This window comes from Pongo abelii, chromosome 11 (assembly GCF_028885655.2).
Source record: "Pongo abelii isolate AG06213 chromosome 11, NHGRI_mPonAbe1-v2.0_pri, whole genome shotgun sequence".
NCBI classification, from domain to species: Eukaryota; Metazoa; Chordata; class Mammalia; order Primates; family Hominidae; genus Pongo; species Pongo abelii.
In genome coordinates, this window is record NC_071996.2 from 104,083,251 (window position 1) to 104,104,204 (window position 20,954).

Below are 20,954 nucleotides of genomic sequence, written 5' to 3' on the forward strand. Positions count from 1 at the left end.
TGAAGGTAATTTTACACAATATTTTAATTAATTTGTCCTACGATTTAATTCTTTAAAACATTTTTAATTTTATTATAAAATAACACTTCCAGGATACGGACTTGCTGTGGGAGGAATATGTAATCAGGCCACTCAAAAATGCCTGCATTTGAGGCTCAGCATTTAAAAATGAATGTTTATATGTAACAAAAATTAAATGATGTATTTTTTGCATTAAAATTAAAGAAATATGTTGGATAATCGTTATAATAAAGAATATGCTCCAAGAATGGGGATAAAAGCTGTTGGGTGCCCCTTGGTACCACCATTTCATAGAAGATCATAGTTGTAAAAGAGCAGAAGGATGATGCAATCTCTGACATAATTAAAACCGGGTAAACCACAATAAGTGTGTTCCAGCAATTTGTCAAGTTATTTGTCCAGGTCTATCATAGCTACTGAGCAAATGGGTTGGCATGAATAGTTATGTCCTTAATGTGTACATCATTAAGAGGTCGGTATGTCTTCTCATTTACTGGCAACTTCTCCAACTCATCTAGAGTTTCCAGACCATCTATTACCCTGAAAGAGAAACAATATAACATATGAAAATTTCCTTAAATTGAAACATGATATCCACATCTATGACAATTACAGTCTCCTTAAAAAATAATCAAGTCTTACAGATCTCTGAGTTCTCTAGTTGAATGTACAATAAAATGTTGATTTTCCATCATAGATATGGATCAAAATTCAGAAATAATTTACTTTTATGCCCTTAGTCAACAATACAAAGGGTAGGAATATTTCCACCATAGTACCTAAAATTATATTCTACCCCATTCATACAGTGACAAAGAACAGCTACAAATGGGACTAATATAACCAGTTAAAGGGAAAACAAACTGTTTTTCTACACTTTCATACTTCCAACACCAAATGTGTGGGTTTTCCCAGTTCTCCAATTCTCTGGGTATTCCACAACTTAATTATTTTTTCAAAATTTTATTTATTTTTTTAAAGACAGGGTCTCACTGGGACTACAAGTGCATGCCCCCACACCTGGCCCTACAATTTAATTGTGACACTAACTACAAGGAGTGAACAGAGACCCCAGTTAATCCCACAAGACAGCCCCTACTACTTCGGATGCCAGTTCCAAGTCCCGATTGTGATCTGTACTATCTGACTAACTATGATATAATTTGGGATTTTTCTTTTTTTTTTTTTTTTTTTTTTTTTTTTTTTTTTTTTTTGAAATTTGCCTTTTTTACTTCATCATTGACATATCTCCATGTAAGTAAGTTTAAATCTATCTCAGTCTTTTACAAAATCAGTTTTTTTGGGGTAGGTAATACAAAACAATTACACAGTAGAGTATCATTTTTTTTTTTTTTTTTTTTTTGTTTTTCTTTTTTTTTTTTTTTTTTTGTTTTAATTTCTGAAGTATTTATTGATCATTCTTGGGTGTTTCTCGGAGAGGGGGATATGGCAGGGTCATAGGATAATAGTGGAGAGAAGGTCAGGAGATAAACACATGAACAAAGGTCTCTGGTTTTCCTAGGCAGAGGACCCTGCGGCCTTCTGCAGTGTTTGTGCCCCTGAGTACTTGAGATTAGGGAGTGGTGATGACTCTTAAAGAGCATGCTGCCTTCAAGCATCTGTTTAACAAAGCACATCTTGCACCACCCTTAATCCATTTAACCCTGAGTTGACACAGCACATGTTTCAGAGAGCAGGGGGCTGGGGGAAAGGCCATAGATCAACAGCATCCCAAGGCAGAAGAATTTCTCCTAGTCAGAACAAAATGGAGTCTCCTATGCCCACCCCTTTCTACACAGACACAGCAACAATCTGATCTTTCCTTCCTTTCCCCACACTTCCTCCCCTTCTCTTCAACAAAACCGCCATCGTCCTCATGGCCCGCTCCCGATGGTCGCTGTCTCTTCGGAGCTGTTGGGTACACCTCCCAGACAGGGCAGCCGGGCAGAGGCGCTCCTCACCTCCCAGACAGGGCGGCTGGGCAGAGGCGCCCCTCGCTTCCCAGACGGGGCCGCCCGGGCAGAGGCGCTCCTCTCCTCCCAGACGGGGCGGCCGGGCAGAGGCGCTCCTCACTTCCCCGACGGGGCCGCCCGGGCAGAGGCACTCCTCGCTTCCCAGACGGGGCTGCCCGGGCAGAGGCGCTCCTCAGTTCCTCCCAGACTGGGTGGCAGCCGGGCAGAGGCGCTCCTCACCTCCCAGACGGGGCGGCCGGGCAGAAGCGCTCCTCACTTCCCCGACGGGGCGGCCGAGCAGAGGCGCTCCTCACTTCCCAGAGGGGGCGGCTGGGCAGAGGCGCTCCTCACTTCCCAGACGGGGCGGCCGGGCAGAGACGCTCCTCACTTCCTCCCAGATGGGGTGGCGGCCAGGCAGAGGCGCTCCTCACCTCCCAGACAGGGCGGCCGGGCAGAGGCGCTCCTCACTTCCCAGACTGGGCGGCCGGGCAGAGGTGCTCCTCCCTTCCCAGATGGGGCAGCCAGGCAGAGGCGCTCCTCACTTCCCAGACGGTGTGGCGGCCGGGCAGAGGTGCTCCTCCCTTCCCAGATGGGGCAGCCAGGCAGAGGCGCTCCTCACTTCCTCCCAGACGGGGTGGCGGCCAGGCAGAGGCACTCCTCACCTCCCAGACGGGGCGGCCGGGCAGAGGTGCTCCTCATCTCCCAGACGGGGCGGCCGGGCAGAGGTGCTCCTCATCTCCCAGACGGGGCAGCCGGGCAGAGGTGCTCCTCACTTCCTCCCAGACGGGGTGACGGCCGGGCAGAGGCACTCTTCACCTCCCAGACGGGGCGGCCGGGCAGAGGCGCTCCTCACCTCCCAGACGGAGTGGTCAGGCAGAGGCGCTCCTCACTTCCCATATGGGGTGGCGGCCGGGCAGAGGCGCTCCTCACTTCCCAGATGGGGCAGCCGGGCAGAGGTGCTCCTCACTTCCTCCCAGACGGGGTGGCAGCCGGGCAGAGGCGCTCCTCACCTAATTTGGGATTTTTCATGCCCCCCAGCTCTGTTCAATAATTTTCAAAAATGGCTCATAGAACTTAGGAAAGCACTTTATTTATTATTATGGGCTATTATAAAGGTTACAACTCAGGAACAACCAAATGGAGGAGATGCATAGGGCAAAGTCTGAGAGAGGGGCACAGTGCTTCCATGCTCTTCTCGGGGTGTGTTACCCTCTCAGTATCTACTTGCATTCACCAACCTGGAAGCTCTCAAACCCTGTTTAGGGTTTTTACGGAGGGCACATTAGGTAGGCATGATTAATTAAATCACTGGCCACTGGTGACTGGAACTCAATCTCCAGCCCTTCTCTCCTTCCCAGAGGTCAAGAATAGGAGGTCACTGAATGTTCCAGCCCTCTAAAAACACATGGCTGATTCCTCTGGCAACCAGCCCTCCATACTGAAGCTATCTAGAACCCCACCAAGAGTCACCTCATTAGCATAAACTCAGGTATGGTTGAATGGGGTTTATTATGAACAATAAAATATTCCTTTCACTCCTGTCACTCAGGAAATTGCAAGGTTTTTAAAAGAACTATACTGGAAGCCACGAATGAAGTCCAAATATGTATTTCTTATTACAACACACTAGTCATAAAGATTTCTTTGCTACAGGAAATACATGGAGAAAGTATGTAGATGACACTATTAGCAATATTGCCCTACAATGAAGTTCCTAAAGTAGGTGACCACTCCACTTTGTACTTGTTTTTTTTTTTGAGATGAAGTCTCGCTCTGGTCCCCCAGACTGGAGTGCAATGGCGTGATCTCGGCTCACTGCAACCTCCGCCTCCTGGGTTCAAGCGATTCTCCTGCCTCAGCCTCCCAAGTAGCTGGGATTATAGGAGCCTACCACCACGCCTGGCTAATTTTTGTATTTTTAGTAGAGACGGAGTTTCAGCATGTTGGCCAGGCTGGTTTGGCCTGACCTCAGGTGATCTGCCCGCCTTGGCCTCCCAAAGTGTTGGGATTCAGGCATGAGCCACCAAGCCCGGCAGTTAATTGTTTAATTATAGTATTTCTTTCTTTTTTTTTTTTTGAGATGGAGTCTCACTCCCATTGCCCAGGTTGGAGTGCAGTAGCACTATCTCGACTCATTGTAGCCTCTTCCTCCAGGTTCAAGCAATTCTGTATCAGCCTCCCAAGCAGCTAGGACTACAGGCACATGCCCCCATGCCCAGCTAATTTTTGTGTTTTTAGTAGAGATGGGATTTCACCACATTGGCCAGGCTGGTCTCAAACTCTTGACTTCAAGTGATCTGCCCACCTCAGCCTCCCAAAATGCTGGGGTTATAGGCATGAGCCACCGCATCTGGCCTAATTATGGCATTTCTACTTTTTGCTTCTGGATAACAACAAGAAGTAATAAAAATAGGAGAAGAGAAGACTGACAGTTAACTCAATCTCCAGCAATCCCACTTCATGTTACCACCAAGAAAAAATATATTGAGAGCTATTCTTCAAATACAAGTTTTGGAAATTTCAGTCTAAAACATTTGCTAAGAAAGAGTGGCTTTCGATCTCCTGACCTCGTGATCTGTCTGCCTTGGCCTCCCGAAGTGCTAGGATTACAAGCGTGAGTCACTGCACCTGGTCATCTGACTGCAACCCGTCACATGAGGTCAGATGTGGAATTTTCTACTTGTGGCATCATGTCAGTGCTCAAAAAGTTCCTAATTTTGAATTTTCAGATTAGGGATTCTCAACCAGTGGTAAGTACTTTAAAAAATTAACAGATTTGTAGGCCTGGCGCGGTGGCTCACGCCTGTAATCTCAGCACTTTGGGAGGCCAAGGCAGGCGGATCACAGGGTCAGGAGATTGAGACCATCCTGGCTAACACGGTGAAACCCCGTCTCTACTAAAAATACAAAAAATTAGCCGGGCATGGTGACGGGCGCCTGTAGTCCCAGCTACTTGGGAGGCTGAGGCAGGAGAATGGTGTGAATCCGGGAGGGGGAGCTTGCAGTGAGCAGAGATGGCGCCACTGCACTCCAGCCTGGGCGACAGAGTGAGACTCTGTCTCAAAAAAAAAAAAAAAAAATTAGCAGATTTGCATTTTATTTTGCATTTTCACAAAATGGGTACTTCAACAAAAACATTTTGATTTTACCCCTAAATATAGACATTTAAGTCTTTAAATTATAAGTCTTAAAGGCTATCCCACCTTCTAGGTCAGTAAGAGAAACAGAGGAGGTAGAAAACATAGGTCTCAGGTAAAAAGTTAAAAAAAACCTGGCAGGTAGAACTGAGGCAGTAAAGTAGAGTCAAGTATCTGGGAAACGGACCCCTTGCCGAACTAGAGGAAAGTTACTGGATCATCTTCCCAGAAAAATGTGTGTGCATCTGTATACAACAAACAAGGAATTAATGAACCTAAGGTTAATCTTTGTTCTAAACTCTACAGTTTTGTCGCAAATCCAGTAAAATGAGTCCTGGTAATAACTGAACAATAATTTTGAATGATGTTGGTTAAGGGAGAAAATAAGAGGGAACTGGGTTATTTACAAACACAAAAAAACTACTAGATGTTGTAATATTTCTTTTTTCCTTGATTATTATTAATGTGTAAATTAGACACATGTATATGGAATGAAAAAGAAAAGATCTGTCTAGATCTCATTGCAGCATTGACACCCTAAGCCCAGCAATCCTCTCACTTCAGCCTCCCAAGTAGCTGGGACCATAGGTGTGAGCCACCACACCTGGATAATTTTTAAATTTTTTTGTAGAGACGGGGTTTCACTATGTTATCTAGACTGGGAGTCCTCTATTTTTAATTAACCGAATTTGGCATCCAAACTATTAAATAGAACAAACTCTAGAATTGTGCCTTGGTTTATTAAGCATGATAATTATTTGTTGAATGAAAAGACAAATTGACTTCCGACTGATTTATAAAAGCAACTCCCAGACATAGTACTTTTAATAGATACCCTGGCAGAAACTGTGAAACACCTTCCTAGAAGCCATTCTTCTTACTCAGAGAAATCTAATTTTAGTAAGGGTGGCAATGTGGCTGAAATACATTTTCTACCCTCCATTGTAGGTAAGGAGTGGTCACATTACTAAGTTCTGGGTCTTCTGGGAAAGTTTTTTTTTTGAGACGGAATCTCACTTTGTCACCAGGCTGGAGTGCAGTGGCGCAATCTTGGCTCACTGCAATCTCCACCTCCAGGGTTCAAGCCATTCTCCTGCCTCAGCTTCCTGAGTAGCTGGGATTACAGGCGTGCACCACCGCACCCAGCTAATTTTTGTATTTTTAGTAGAGATGGGGTTTCACCATGTTGGCCCGGATGGTCTTGATCTACTGACCTCATGATCTGCCCTCCTTGGCCTCCCAAAGTGCTGGGATTACAGGTGTGAGCCATTGCACCCAGCTTTTCTTTTTTCCTTTTTTTTTTTTTTTTTGAAGAGATAGGGTATCATTGTTGCCCAGGCTGGAGTACAGTAGTGTGATCTCAGCTCATGCAGCCTGGAACTCCTGGGCTCAAGTGATTCTCCCACCTCAGCCTCCTGAGTAGCTGGGATTACAGGTGTGTGTCACCACACCTGGCTAATTTTTAAATTTTTTTATAGAGATGGGTTCTGCTATGTTGCACAGGCTGGTCTTGAACTCCTGGCCTCAAGTGATCCCCCTGTCTCAGCCTCCCAAAGCACTGGGATTACAGGCCTGGGAAAGTTCTGTTAATTAAAAAAGGTGAATCAGCTGGCAAGCACCTTTTGTCTTTCCTCCCCTTTCCTGCCTGATACACAGAAGTTTTGATAAGAGCTGTGCTGCCAATATTATGACAGTGGCACCTAGAACACTGGTAACAAAATGGAACCACCATGCCAGTCCATCTTGTTTAAGCCACTGTTTTTCAGATCTGTTAGTTGCTGTGAAATGCTATCATTAATGAAAATGGACCAGCCTGGGCAACATAGTGAGACCCTGTCTCTAAAAAAAAAAAGTGTTTTTTTGTTTTTTTCTTTTAAAGTAGCTGCGCATGATGGTACACATTTGTGGTTCCAGTTACTCAAGAGGCTGAGGTAAGAGGATCACTTGAGACCAGGAGGTTGAGGCTGCAATGAGCCATGACTGTGCTACTGCACCACACTCCAGCCTGGCGACAGAGCCTTTCGTCTCAAAAAAAGAAAAAGAAAATAGATATACTATGTTAATTTGCATAACAATATTGAAAAATTACTGGCCTCTTTTACAACATAAGGAAAATAAGGCTCAGGGAGATTATAACTTTCCCAAGGTCACAGGGTTGCTAAGTGGTAGACTTAAACTCCAGGTACGTTTAGCTCTCACACCACTCTTCTTTTCTTTCTTTTCTTTTTTTTTTTTTTTTTTTTTGAGGCAGTGTCTCACTCTGTTGCCCAGGCTGGAGTGCAATGGCATGATCATGGCTCACTGTAACTTCCGCCTCCCAGGTTCAAGCAATTCTCCTGCTTCAGCCTCCTGAGTAGCTGGGACTACAGATGTGTGCCACCACATCCAACTAATTTTTAAAAATATTTTTAGTAGAGACGGGTTCTGCCACATTGGCCAGGCTGGTCTCAAACTCCTGACCTCAGACAATCTGCCCACCTTGGCCTCCCAAAGTGCTGGGATTACAGGTGTGAGGCACTGCACTCGGCATCACTCTTTTCAATATTAGTTATGCTACTGTCACAGCTAAGCATATGCACCACTTGCATTGAAATGCTAATAGAAAACCATAACCAGAATACTCACTTTCCAAATACGGTGTATTTCATGTCCAAATGTGGCTGTTTGCCATAGGTGATGAAGAACTGAGATCCATTGGTGTTCGGGCCATTATTAGCCATAGATACAACACCTCTAACATTGTGCTGAAAAAGACACATCAAAGTATTAACTGTGTTTTTATATAACCATCCCAAATATAGTATTGAAACAAGACAGGCACACTTTTGTTTTCTTTTTTAAAAATATTTTGAGATGGGGGTCTCACTATGTTGCTCAGGCTGGTCTCTTAACTCCTAGGCTCAAGTGATCGTCCTGCCTTAGCCTCCAAAGTGTTGGGATTACAGGTGTGAATCACCACACCCAGCCAAGACATTCACTCTTTACCTTCACAATATTTAAGGGAGCAAGAAAACATTTAACCAACTTCTCTCTATTAGGGGTAATCCAAATGTTCAGTTTCTGCCTTTTCTGTACCCTTGAAAACTTGTATGTAAAAGGTTAATATATCAAATCATATTTCTCAATTAATTTCATTTTTACTTTGAAGAAATACAGCCATGGACACTTTTTGCAATACCAACAAATAATAGAAATAATCCTTACATTTATATTAAGGAATAGTGTGCTGGAATGAAACGATCAGGCAGGCAACAAAACCAAAATGCCCACAATCTCTTCTCACATACAATGGACTCTTGCTAGTTTCTTTATCTGTAAAACAAGGGAGGTCGCACTAGTTCAAGGGTCTATTCATAACTCAGATGCTCACAAGGGTCAAGCAGATAAACTGACAATTGGGCAGAATGTAAACATTAAAGAGAGATGAAGTCTGGCAAAATGAATAGGCTATCTCTTGATTAATGATATTAAATCTATTTTTTTAACTAATGGCCACAGATAATGCATCTGTGGGTGTTCCACTCATGGGCAGTCAGTTTATAACCCCAGGACTGAACGATCTAAGAAAGGTCTCACCTAGCTCTACTATCATGATAGTATTTGTTTATAAGAGACAGTGTATAGAAATTAAAAGGACCTTACTGATAAGAATGAAGATATAACTGTGAACTATGTTACAGGGAGGTGCCTGTAATACACTACAACTCCACCAATTACTCTAGCGTTAGCTATTCATTGGGTGACGCTAATAAGTCATAGAGAAGCACTTATATCAAAATATTAATGCTTGTCTCCCTAAAAGGTGTCCACCAATCAAATGTAATATTAAATACATACACATGTAATATTTAATACACACACAATATTTAATACATACACAAAAATATAGTTAATAAAAATGTAAGTTAATAAAATAAGCACCCATTAACATATTTCCCAGCTTTCAGAGTTAAAATTTACCAATTCATTGAATAATGGGAGCTCAAGAAAAAATAAAAGTTACCAATTAATTACATATATCCATGTGCTCCTCTCCATCTATTACCTCAGCCTCTACAAGAGGTAACCACTATTCTAATACTTTTTTTTTTCATTTTTTCATTTTTTTTTTTTTTAGAGACAGGGTCTCACTCTGTCACACAGGTTAGAGTGCAGTGGTGCAATCATAGCTCACTGTAGCCTTGACCTCCTAGGCTCGAGCAATCTTTCCACCTTGGCCTCCTGAGTAGCTGAGACTACAGATGTACACCACCATACCTGGCTAATTTTTTAACTTTTAGTAGAGGTGAGGGCTCAATATGTTGCTCAGGCTGATCTCAAACTCCTGGCCTCAAGTACTTGTTCCTCTCACCTCGGCCCCCTAAAGTGCTGGGATTATAAGAGTGAGCCACTGTGCCCAGCCCTAACACATTTACACATGACTAAACAACACATTCTTTCCTTTTCCTTCTGAATATAATTACATCGTAACATTTTAGTCTTCTGGGAAATGCTTTCTACAAATAACATTGTTACATTTCTAAGGTCATACGTGTACATATAGCCATAGTTTATTACTATTTTTTTACTACTATGCGATATTTCACTACTGAATATACTACAATTTATCCACAATCTACATAGTGATTCACCTACAATCAATGGACATTTGGGTTGTTTCAAGACTTTTGCTATTACAAACAGTACATCAGAACACTCCTGTACATGTCTCTTGGTGCAAACTTACAAGTTTCTCTTGAGTAAACATTTGGGAATGGAATTCCTGGGCCAGAATATATGAAGAGTCAATACATATCCACAATCTTGGTATATAAGGTGTATAATACATAATGGTTCTTTTTTTTTTTTAGACGGAGTCTCGCTCTGTCGCCCAGGCTGGAGTGCAGCAGCACGATCTCGGCTCACTGCAAACTCCGCCTCCCGGGTTCAGGCCATTCTCCTGCCTCAGCCTCCCGAGTAGCTGGGACTACAGGCACCCACCACCATACCTGGCTAATTTTTTGTATTTTTTGGTACAGACGGGGTTTCACTGTGTTAGCCAGCATGGTCTTGATCTCCTGACCTCGTGATCCGCCCGCCTCGGCCTCCCAAAGTGTTGGGATTACAGGCGTGAGCCACCGTGCCCGGCCTATATAATGGTTCTTAACTCTGCCTGCAAAAGAATCATCTAGGAACCTTAAAATATAGTCTAAGTCCTAACCAGCCCTACTGACTTTATTTTTAGGAGGGCAAGGCCATGATCTGTTATAGTTTTAAAACTTCCAGCCAAGTGCAGTGGCTCACTCCTATAATCCCAACACTTTGGGAGGCCAAGACAGGAGGATCATCTGAGTCCAGGAGTTTCAGACCAGACTGGGCAACAGAGCAAGACCTCGTCTCTATAAAAAATCAGAAATTAGCTGGGCACAGTGGTGCACTCCTGTGGTCCAGCCACTTGAGAGGCTGAGGCAGCAGAAACTGCTTGAGCTCGGGTCAAGGCTTCGGTGAACCGTGATCAGGCCACTGCACTCAGCTTAGGCAACAGAGTGAGACCCAGTCTCAAAAACAAACAACAAAGTTCCACAGGTGATTCTGTCATAGCCAGTCTCTGGTTTTCAACTGCTATATGAAAGCAGTCATTAATGTAATAATTAATACCTAAAAAATTGTTTAGTTAGTCATTCAGGAAAAAGTTGACTTTTCAAAAAGTTTATCACCTCCCAGCCTCAACTCCTGTAACAAAACTAATACATTTCCTTACAACAGAAAAGTAAAATGAACCAGCTTGGACAACATAGTGAGACATCATCTGTACAAAAAATACAAACATTAGCCAGGCATGGTGACATGAACCTGTAGTCCCAGCTACTCTGGAGGCTGTGGGAGGATCACCTGAGCCCAGAAAATTTAGGCTGCAGTGTGCCAAGACTGCATCACTGCACTCCAGCCTGGGGGACAGAGCAAGACCCTGTCTCTAAAAAAGGTTTTAAAAAAAGCAAAAAGAAAAGAAATTACTCCTAGTCTCATCATCCAGAGATAAACACTGCAATGAATTTTTTTCAGAATTTTTGTGGGTACATTTTAATGTAATAGAAATATAATAATACACTTAAACTGCATATTTTGACTGAGTAGACTTTTTTTTTTTTTTGAGTGGGGTCTCGTTCTGTGCATGATCTTGGCTCACTGCAGCCTTGATCTCCTGGGCTCTAGCAATCCTCCCACTTCAGCCTCTTGAGTAGCTGGGACTACAGGCACACGCCACTATAACAGGCTAATATTTGTATTTTTTTGTAGAGATGGGGGTCTCACTATGTTGCCCAGGCTGGTTTCAAACTCTTGGCCTCAAGCAATCCTCCTTACTGGGCTTCTCAAAGCGCTGGGATTACTGTACCCGGCCCTGGTTGAGGATACTTCATCGCTCTTTCTCTAATCATAAAGTTATCATTCTATGGAGATACAAAGTTTGAAAGACCACATAATAAGTCATCAACTGAAGTTATCTCTGGGAAGTGGAATTGATTTTTAAAACTACGCATGCACTAGTTTTTAATTTTAGACAAAAAAAAAAAAAATGACTCCACAGAGGTTTGAAAAACACAGAAAAATATAACAAAGAAAATTAAAAATCCCTAATTTTACCATGGTAAAGACTATTTATATCCACTACTCTTTAACCTAGTTGTGATCTACCACAGGTATTAAGTCAAATTAATACAGGGATGTTCAAACATCTAACAGAAGATGATAAAAGCTGGGTACTGATAATGGGCAACATTGCAACCAGGAAGTTTGATAGTCTTTCCTCCCCGCTCTAAAAAAGGCCACTGTTTCATGTCATTCAACATGAATTTTATGGTGAGATATTAAGCCTCTTTGGTACACTACTAGTTAAACATTTCAGGTTAGATTCAAAGATGAACTCACTTAATATCAAGAGCCACGTGCTGGTGGGATTCCAGTACACATGTCAGGCTAGGACCACCATTTATCAAGTCTCCCCGACATCATTTGTCAAATGTACAAAAACTATAAAAAAGTATATTCATTTTGCAGTGATGTTAACTTGTATCACTATGACACATGTATCAAAGTTTCCATGCATAACCAAGGCATGAGAAAATAGATTTTTAAAGCATTGAGGATTTACCTTAAGATATTCACTGTATTCATCCTCAAACTTCTTGCCCCAGATACTGTTGCCTCCTCTTCCAGTTCCTATATTACAAGTGAAACAAGTCAAAAGAAGTATTTAATTAAAATTGAAAACAAGTTCATTTCCCAAAACTTAAGGAATACTTTATAGTTTGACTGCTTAAATATAGACAAAATTTGATATGGCCTCTCCTAATTCCCCAAATTTAACTTCACAGACCTGAAGATTAAAACAGACCTACAAAAAACAAAAAAGAATAACCCTCCTTATAAATATTGTTCATATATATTTAAGTATGAAAAGCTTCACAAATTTGTGTCTCATCCTTGTGCAGGGGCCACGCTAATCTTCTCTGTATTGTTCAAATTTTAGTATATGTGCTGGCAAAGTGAGCACAATGTTGTTCACATTTTAGGGGTAGGTGCTAATAATTTCTGCTTTAAAATTACACCATGTAATACTATGCAGCCGTAAAAAGGATGAGATCATGTCCTTTGCAGGGACATGGATGTAGCTGGAAGCCATCATTCTCAGCAAACTAACACAGGAACGGAAAACCAAACACTGCATGTTCTCACTCATAAGTGGGAGTTGAACAATGAGATCACATGGACACAAGGAGGGGAACAACACACAGCAGGGCTAGTTGGGGGGTGGGGGGCAAGGGGAGGGAGAGCATTAGGACTAATAGCTAATGCATGCTGGGCTTAAAACCTAGATGACGGGCTGATAGGTGCAGCAAACCACCATGGCACACATATACCTATGTAACAAACCTACATGTTCTGTACTTGTAGAACAGAACTTATTAAACAAAACAAAACAAAAACTCCACGTATTTAATTCCTCTTCTTTTACCCACTTCTTCATACTATACATTCAGTTCCTTAGATCTTAGTTAATGGAATAACTTACCTGTTGGATCTCCTGTTTGAACCATGAAACCCTTGATATTCCTATGAAATATACAGCCATTGTAGTAATTACTGGCACAAAGAGCCAAGAAATTCTGAAGGGAGTAAAAATGATTGAGAAATGATGCAGCAGAAACCCAGTTAAGACAAAAAACCAATCATATTTACTGAAAACGTGATAGCAGCATATTTAAACGATGACTTTTGGCATTACTTTGGATGTCATTTCCCTGCCTACAACACTTCAATAGCTTCCTTCTCCTCTTGGAATAAAATACAAAATCTTTGGCCGGGCATGGTGGCTAACGCCTGTAATCCCAGCACTTTGGGAGGCCGAGGTGGGTGGATCACGAGGTCAGAAGATCGAGACCATCCTGGCTATGGTGAAACCCCATCTCTACTAAAAACACAAAAAATTAGCTGGGTGTGGTGGCAGGCGCCTGTAGTCCCAGCTACTCTGGAGGCTGAGGGAGGAGAATGGCGTGAACTCGGGAAGCGGAGGTTGCAGTGAGTCGAGATTGCACCACTGCACTCCACCCTGGGCGACAGAGACTCCGTCTCAAAAAAAAAAAAAACAAAAAACAAAAAACAAAAAGAAAATCTTCAGCAGGGCCTAACAAGCCCTGCAGTACCTGGCTTATCTCCTCATCACATATACTAAGAACTGCTTTCTTGTTGCTTACTACCTAAACTCCATCAGCATTCTGACAATTAATCCAAAAGGGGCAGTTTTTCTTACCTGGGGGACTTTGTACCTGAGATTTCTATATCTGGAATGTTCTTTTTTTTTGTAGAGACAGTGTCTCCCTATGTTGCCCAGGCTGGTCTTGAACTCCTGAGCTCAAATGATCCTCCTGCCTCAGCCACCCGAAGTGCTGGAATTAACAGGTGTGAGCCACCGTGCCTGGCCTTGCAATTTTTTAAAATTTTATTTCACAACCTTTTCTGAATCTGAATACCTGGAATATTCTTTTTATACCTCTTTCCATGGAGATGCCCTCATACCTTTGCATTTACTTTAAGTATTAGTTTATTGGCTACGCCTGCCCTCACCTTCTTCCTTTCCCATTATTCTCTATCTCAACACTTAATTTTTTTCAAGGCATTATCATCTTTTAGAATTACTTAATTTTAGGCCAGGCACAGCAGCTCACACCTGTAATCTCAGCACTTTGGGAGGCAGGAAGATCACTTGAGTCCAGGAGTTCAAGACCAGCCTGGGCAACATAGTACGACCTCATCTCTATCTTTAAAAAAATAAATAAATAAAAATAATTTCTTAAAAATATAATTACTTAATTTTCCTGCCCTGTTTATTTTTACAACTAAAATATTGGCTCCATGAGGGTAAGGAATGTCTGTTGCTCATCACTGTATCTCCAGACTCTGGGGCAAGATAGCCTTTCACGAATAATGGGTTTTTTGTTTTGTTTTGAGACAGGGTCTTGCTCTGTCACCTAGGCTGGAGTGCAGCAGTGTGATCAGAGCTCACTACAGCCTTGACCTCCTAGGCTCAAGCAATTCTCCCACCTTGGCCTCCCTTGTAGCTGAGACAACAGGCTCACACCACAACACCTGGCTAATTTTTGTATTTTTTTGTAGAGATGGGGGTCTCACTATATTGCCTAGGTAAGCCTAGAACTTCTGAGCTCACCTTAGCCTCCCAAAGTGCTGGAATTATAGATGTGAGCCACCATGCCTAGCCATAAATAATTGTTGAATAAATGAATATATACAGGTGACTCTTCTTCCTTCCATCCTTGTCATTTAAACAGGTGACACAGGCCGGGTGTGGTGGCTCATGCCTGTAAACCCAGCACTTTGGGCAGCCAAGACAGGTGGATCACCTGAGGTCAGGAGTTCGAGACCAGCCTGATCAACATGGTGAAACCCCATCTCTACTAAAAATACAAAATTAGCTGGGCATGGTGGCTGGCGCCTATAGTCCCAGCTACTAGGGAGGCTGAGGCAGGAGAATCCCTTGGACCTGGGTGGCGGAGGTTGCAGTGACCCAAGACTGGGCCACTGCACTCCAGCCTGAGCAACAAGAGCAAAACTCTGTCTCAAAAAAATAAATAAATAAAAATAAACAGGCGAAATAATGTATAGAACAAGTCAGGCATGGTGGCTCACGCCTGTAATTCCAACACTTCAGGAAGCTGAGATGGGAGGATGGCTGGAGACCAGGAGTTCGAGACCAAGTTGGGCAACATAGTGAGACCTCATCTCTATAAAAAATTAAAAAAAAATTAGCCTGGCATGGTGGCACACGCCTGTAGTCCTATCTACTTGGGAGGCCAAGGTGGGAGGATTGCTTGAGCCCAGGACGTTGAGGCTGCAATGAGCCATGATTGCACCACTGCACTCCAGTCTGGGCGACAGAGCAAGACCCTGTCTCAAAAAAAAAAAAAAAAAAGTATACAACAATTCTTTAATATAATATCCTGCCGGGCACGGAGGATCATGCCTATAATCCCAACACTTTGGGAGGCTGAGGCAGGCGGATTACCTGAGGTCAGAAGTTTGAGACCAGCCTGGTCAACATGGTGAAACCCCGTCTCCACTAAAAAAATACAAAAATTAGCTGGGCATGGTGGTGGGTGCCTGTAATCCCAGGTACTTGGGAGGCTGAGGCAGGAGAATCGTTTGAACCCCGGAGGCGAAGGTTGCAGTGAGCCAAGATCATGCCACTGCACTCCAGCCTGGGTGACAGAGCAAGACTCCGTCTTGAAAAAAAAAAGGCCAGGTGCAGTGGCTTATGTTTGTAATCCCAGCACTTTGGGAGGCTGAGGTGCGTGGATCACCTGAGGTTAGAAGTTCGAGACCAGCCTGGCCAACATGGTGAAACTCTGTGTCTACTGAAAATACAAAAATTAGCCAGGCATGGTGGCGCATGCCTGTAATCCCACTTATTGGGGAGGCTGAGGCAGAAGAATTGCTTGAACCCAGGAGGCAGAGGTTGCAGTGAGCCGAGATCACGCCATTGTACTCCAGCCTGGGGGACACAGCGAGATTCCGTCTCAAAAAAAAAAATAAATAAATAAATAAATAAAAAAGAAAGAAAAAAAGTAATATAACGTCCTAATGATTACGTTTCCTGAAGAACATTAGTTCAAAAGAAAAAGATACTGGCTACTCTATCATTACCGAAAAATTATCTATGTTCTCTTTGATCCACCTTTGACATTGGACAAATAAGTGGAAATCAGGCCAGAAGTTAGGATGGCTAGTTTTCCCTAACAATGGTTTTACAGAAAGTTTTGTTGTTATTTAGGTTAGATTATTCAATTCCAAAGTGGTTATCTTGTTGTATTAACTGATGTTGAATATGTAAATAATGGTACTTACCTCACATGTTTTGGGTGTCCTCTCACAGAAGACTTCAATTTTAATATCACCTACATCTGTATGCAGTGTCACAGACTAAAAAGGAGAGAAAATGTGAGAACAAATGAAATTTATTTAGGTGACTTTATGCATTGTTTATTTCCCTGTGTGGATATTCAAGATGATAATCTGAATAAAAACAGACAGAAATACTGCTTCAGAGATGACCCATCCACAAAGCAGCTCTTAGAGGTAAGTTGTACTTTTTCCTCAAAATTGATCTCAACAGTAGAGAAAAAACTCCAGAATATAAATGTTAGGGTTAAGTAGTATCCATGATAAAAATTTGGAAGTAAATATTTTGATGGAAAGAATTAACTTTGAATTTTTTATCAAGAAAAATAAAAACAATTGTTATGTATTATTGATGTACATGGCAATTCACCAACATCCTCATTTATAGAAAAATGATGAGAAAATGATTTTTCAAAACAATTTCCACCATTTTCCTTAGGTAATTTAATTCTGAGAAACAGGGTTAAAAAATAATTCCTTTCTCGACTAACAAAAATATAACAAGTGTCAGTGTTTCTAAATCTTAAATGTGCAGAGATAACCACAGTGCTTTCTTGCTTGCTTTTTGTTTTTGTTGTACCTGTTTTTCTGTAACCTGTATACCCCTTGATATGATACTGTATTCCAGAGAGAGAGAAAACAATTTGGAGGGTTCCTTTTTCATTTCTCCTTTTTTTTTTTTTTTGAGGTGGAGTCTTGCTCTGTCACCCACACTGGAGTGCAGTGGCACGATCTCGGCTCACTACAATCTCCACCTCCTGGGTTCAAGCAATTCTCCTGCCTCAGCCTCCCAAGTAGCTGGGATTACTGGCATATGCCACAACACCCAGATAATTTTTGTATTTTTAGTAGAGACAGGGTTTCACCATGTTGGCCAGGCTGGTCTCGAACTCCTGACCTCAAGTGATCGGCCCACCTCTGCCTCCCAAAGTGCCAAGATTACAGGCATGAGCCACCGCGCCTGGCCTAGCAGTTAGAGAGTATGAGCAGGTTAAAGATGTGTGTGGGAGAAGCAGGGCACTATTCTCATTGCCTTTTTCTACTTCAGGTTCTAGTTGCCCACTTTATTTAATTGTTTTTTTAAAAGTAGAGACGGGGGCCTCACTGTGTTGCCCAAGCTGGTGTTGGAACTCCTGGGATCAAGCAACCCTCTCACCTCCGCCTCCCAAAGTGCTGGGATCACAGGTGTCAGCCACTGTGCCCAGCCTAGTTGCCCACTTTAGATCTAGAGCAAAATAATCCAAATAAAATTGTCAGACCTGTCTATTCTCTTCTGCTCCTTCAACTCTCCCTTTCCATTTCTATCTATCTTGTAATCAACCTTTCTCCATAAAAGGTAAATTCTGGCTGGGCGTGTTGGCTCACGCCTGTAATTCCAACACTTTGGGAGGCCAAGGCAGGCAGATCACCTGAGGTCAGGAGTTCGAGACCAGCCTGCCCAACATGGCGAAACCCCATCTCTACTAAAAATACAAAAAATTAGCTGGGCGTGGTGGCAGGCGCCTGTAGTCTCAGCTACTGGGGAGGCTGAGGCAGGAGAATTGCTTGAACCCGGTGGCAGAGGCTGCAGTGAGCCGAGATTACGCCACTGCACTCCAGCCTCGGCGACAAGAGTGAAACTCAAAAAAAAAAGGTAAATTCTGTGCATTTTAAGTGACAACATTAAATAATTTTAAAGTAATTTTGTGTATTTTTTAAAAGAATTATTCCATATTAAGTGCTTCTATATTATACAATTTCTCCATCTTGCCACTGCAATTTCCATGCACTTTTATTGCCCTTGACTGAATTTCTAAAAATTACTTATAATGAAAGACATTAGATAAAAATTGCTCAAAACTTACCATTTTTCCTCTTAGTGGTTTCAGGAAGGACTACGTAATTTCTCAGTCTTACAGCGAGTTCAAAAGTAAGTCTCCAGTCCCAAAAGAAAAAAAGAATTAGGCTCATTTTTCTGTCTTAACTCACACACGCTCATCTTTACTGCACATTTTAAATAAAAATCCTCGCTGGGCGTGGTGGCTCACGCCTATAATCCTAACACTTTGGGAGGCCGAGGCGGGTGGATCACTTGAGGTCAGGAGTTCGAGAGCAGCCTGGCCAACATGGCGAAACCCCGTCTCTACTAAAAACACAAAAATTAGCCGGGTGTGGTGGCGGGCGCCTGTAGTCCCAGCTACTCAGGAGGCTGCGGCAGGAGAATCACTTGAACCCAGGAGGCGGAGGCGGAGGCTGCAGTGAGCCGAGATCGCACCACTGCACTCCAGCCTGGGTGACAGCACGAGACTCCGTCAAAAAAAAAAAAAATCCTCTAATGGCATCCTCTAGGTAATAAAAACCCAGCTATAGAAGTAATGACGAGATATCCTATCCGATTCAAGCCTCCCAATCTCCTACTTGCCCGGCTTGCTCTTCTTCAAGAGCCTCCTTGCAAGTCACCCAATAATCCAGATACCTTCCCTTAGGGTCCAGGAATTGGGTGTCCCTTTTGCCTGGAATTCTTACACTCAGACATCTCTACGGCTAATTTCCTCACTTCCAAATTTCTGCTTAAATGTCAAGTTTAACTGACCTGACAATCCTACATAGAACTGCTTTAGCCCTTCAGCCCTAGGACATTCCTATTTCCTTCTCCCACAGCACTTATCAACTAACATACTATGAACTTCTCTTTTTTTTTTTCACCACAGCACTTATCACTAATATACTATGAACTTCTCTTTTTTTTTTTTTTCACCACAGCACTTATCACTAATGTACTATGAACTTCTCTCTCTCTCTTTTTTTTTTTTTCATTTTGAGACGCAGTCTCGCTCTGTCGCCAGGCTGGAATGCAGTGTGGCACGATCTCAGCTCACTGCAATCTCCGCCTCCGCCTCCCGGGTTCAAGTGATTGTCGTGCCTCAGCCTCCCGAGTAGGTGGGACTACAGGCGCGCGCTACCATGCACGACTAATTTTTGTATTTTTAGTAGAGACGGGGTTTCGCCGTGTTGGCCAGGCTGGTCTCGAACTCCTGACTTCAGGTGATCCGCCCGCCTCGGCCTTCCGAAGTGCTGGGAGGCCGCCGTGCAGGGTCCTTCTTTTACTCTGACGTTGCAACAACAGCCTCGCCGCCCACTGTTCACTCGCAGTATCCCAAGAACTAAACCTGTAGCATCACAGAACTCAGCAAGCATTCGAATAAGTGAATGAAAGAATGACGTTACTCCATACTTGGGCTTTACTACTTCGTTTAGCACAGCCGTTGTTAAAACAGGAAAAATGCAATCGCAGATGCCAGCAGAGGTCTGTTGGTTCAAAATTATAGTTTCTTTGGGCCAGCGGAAGTTGGGCGCGGGACCCAAGAGAGAGAACGCCCCTTACCGCCTCACCTCCTTCCTCCCCTCATCTTCCTATCTCAAACCAAAACGACAATGCAATTTATCCCCAACCGGAAATCTGACAGTGAAAGGGAGCTCTACTAATAATTGCACTGGGACAAGAAGTGTAAGGCGAAACTACCTGGGCAACCTCAAGCAATGCTTTACACTCGGCAGCCAAACGGAAAGGACCACTTCCGCCCAGCTCTCCCGCTACGGGGAGCCAATTGCCACAGCACCCGGAGCGCCGACGCAGGACCGGAAGTGACGCAGAGAGGTTTCCGGGACTGGTGAGTAGTGGGCGATTTAAAAACCCGCGAGTGTAGTTGTGACCTTCGCGGTAGGTGCCGGTTGGGGCCGGCTGTGATTGTTATCTTGGTGCTGCAGAGGATAGCAGAAGAGGAGATTGGGTCAGAAAACTGCCCTGCCGCACCAGAGCACAGCGCACTAGTGGGACAGGGGTCCTGACTCAGACTTACTGGCTGTGTCTCGTGGTTTTTCATTGTCCTGGAAAAGGCCTGAAGTGGCACTGAAATGAGGTATAGATGAGGTAACGTCGAGGGAGCGGTTTGCAGGTTGCAAAGGGGCCCTACTGATGCTGCTTAATAGTAAACAGTGCTTACTCTAGGACAGGAGTTGTTTCCAGCTTTACGTGTAAATCTCGCGATATTGTGGCCTGGGCACTATTTCCATTAAGGAGGAAACTGCACAGGTAAGTCATTTACCTGCTGTTGCACAGCTCTGGCTCTCGGATTCAGGCTGGCTTCCGAGTCGGTGCTCTTAACCACCATACTATGTTGCCTTCTGTTGTCGTTGTTGACTGTGGCCATGTAGCCTCGCAGTTTCCTCATCTGTAACAGTAAATAACTCAAAACCTGCATGGTGGCCCACTAGGGTTTCACTTTCGAGCTTGCCAGATGTAGAAAATTCTGGAGAATGGAGTACTATGAGGACCATTAGAAGATCTTCCAAGGCCGGACGCAGTGGCTCACCCCTGTAATCCCAGCACTCTTGGAGGCCGAGGCAGGTGGAT

The 20,954-nt window shown here is 43.4% G+C and overlaps 2 protein-coding genes and 1 non-coding gene across 9 annotated transcripts in view; 1 reads left to right on the forward strand and 2 right to left on the reverse strand.

The window, feature by feature from the left end:
* On the reverse strand, positions 1–20,151 carry PPIL3 (peptidylprolyl isomerase like 3). 6 transcript variants are annotated; one of them, XM_009237975.4, is made up of 7 exons: positions 20,064–20,151; positions 18,406–18,476; positions 16,508–16,582; positions 13,161–13,254; positions 12,240–12,307; positions 7,736–7,854; positions 1–561 (listed from the first exon to the last, which is right to left on the reverse strand). In XM_009237975.4, exons 2-7 carry the CDS (start codon positions 18,406–18,408, stop codon positions 435–437), a joined length of 486 nt encoding a protein of 161 aa, XP_009236250.1. In that variant the 5' UTR covers positions 18,409–18,476; positions 20,064–20,151; the 3' UTR covers positions 1–434. The 6 variants fall into 6 exon arrangements, with proteins under 6 accessions (XP_009236250.1, XP_009236251.1, XP_009236253.1 ...); XM_009237976.4 differs by lacking the exon at positions 20,064–20,151 and adding an exon at positions 19,926–20,010; XM_009237978.4 differs by lacking the exon at positions 20,064–20,151 and adding an exon at positions 19,934–19,997.
* LOC112132548 (U6 spliceosomal RNA) lies at positions 12,535–12,641 on the reverse strand. The gene has a single exon (XR_002914296.1). It is a non-coding gene; the product is annotated as a U6 spliceosomal RNA (small nuclear RNA).
* NIF3L1 (NGG1 interacting factor 3 like 1) overlaps positions 20,099–20,954 on the forward strand; it is a 16,203-nt gene continuing 15,347 nt past the window's right edge. The window contains exon 1 of one of the 2 annotated variants that reach the window (XM_002812735.5): positions 20,099–20,211. The gene's annotated coding sequence lies outside the window, so the exon portion shown is untranslated. Of the gene's footprint in view, positions 20,634–20,954 lie in introns of both variants that reach the window. The other variant, XM_009237980.3, reaches the window with a different exon arrangement.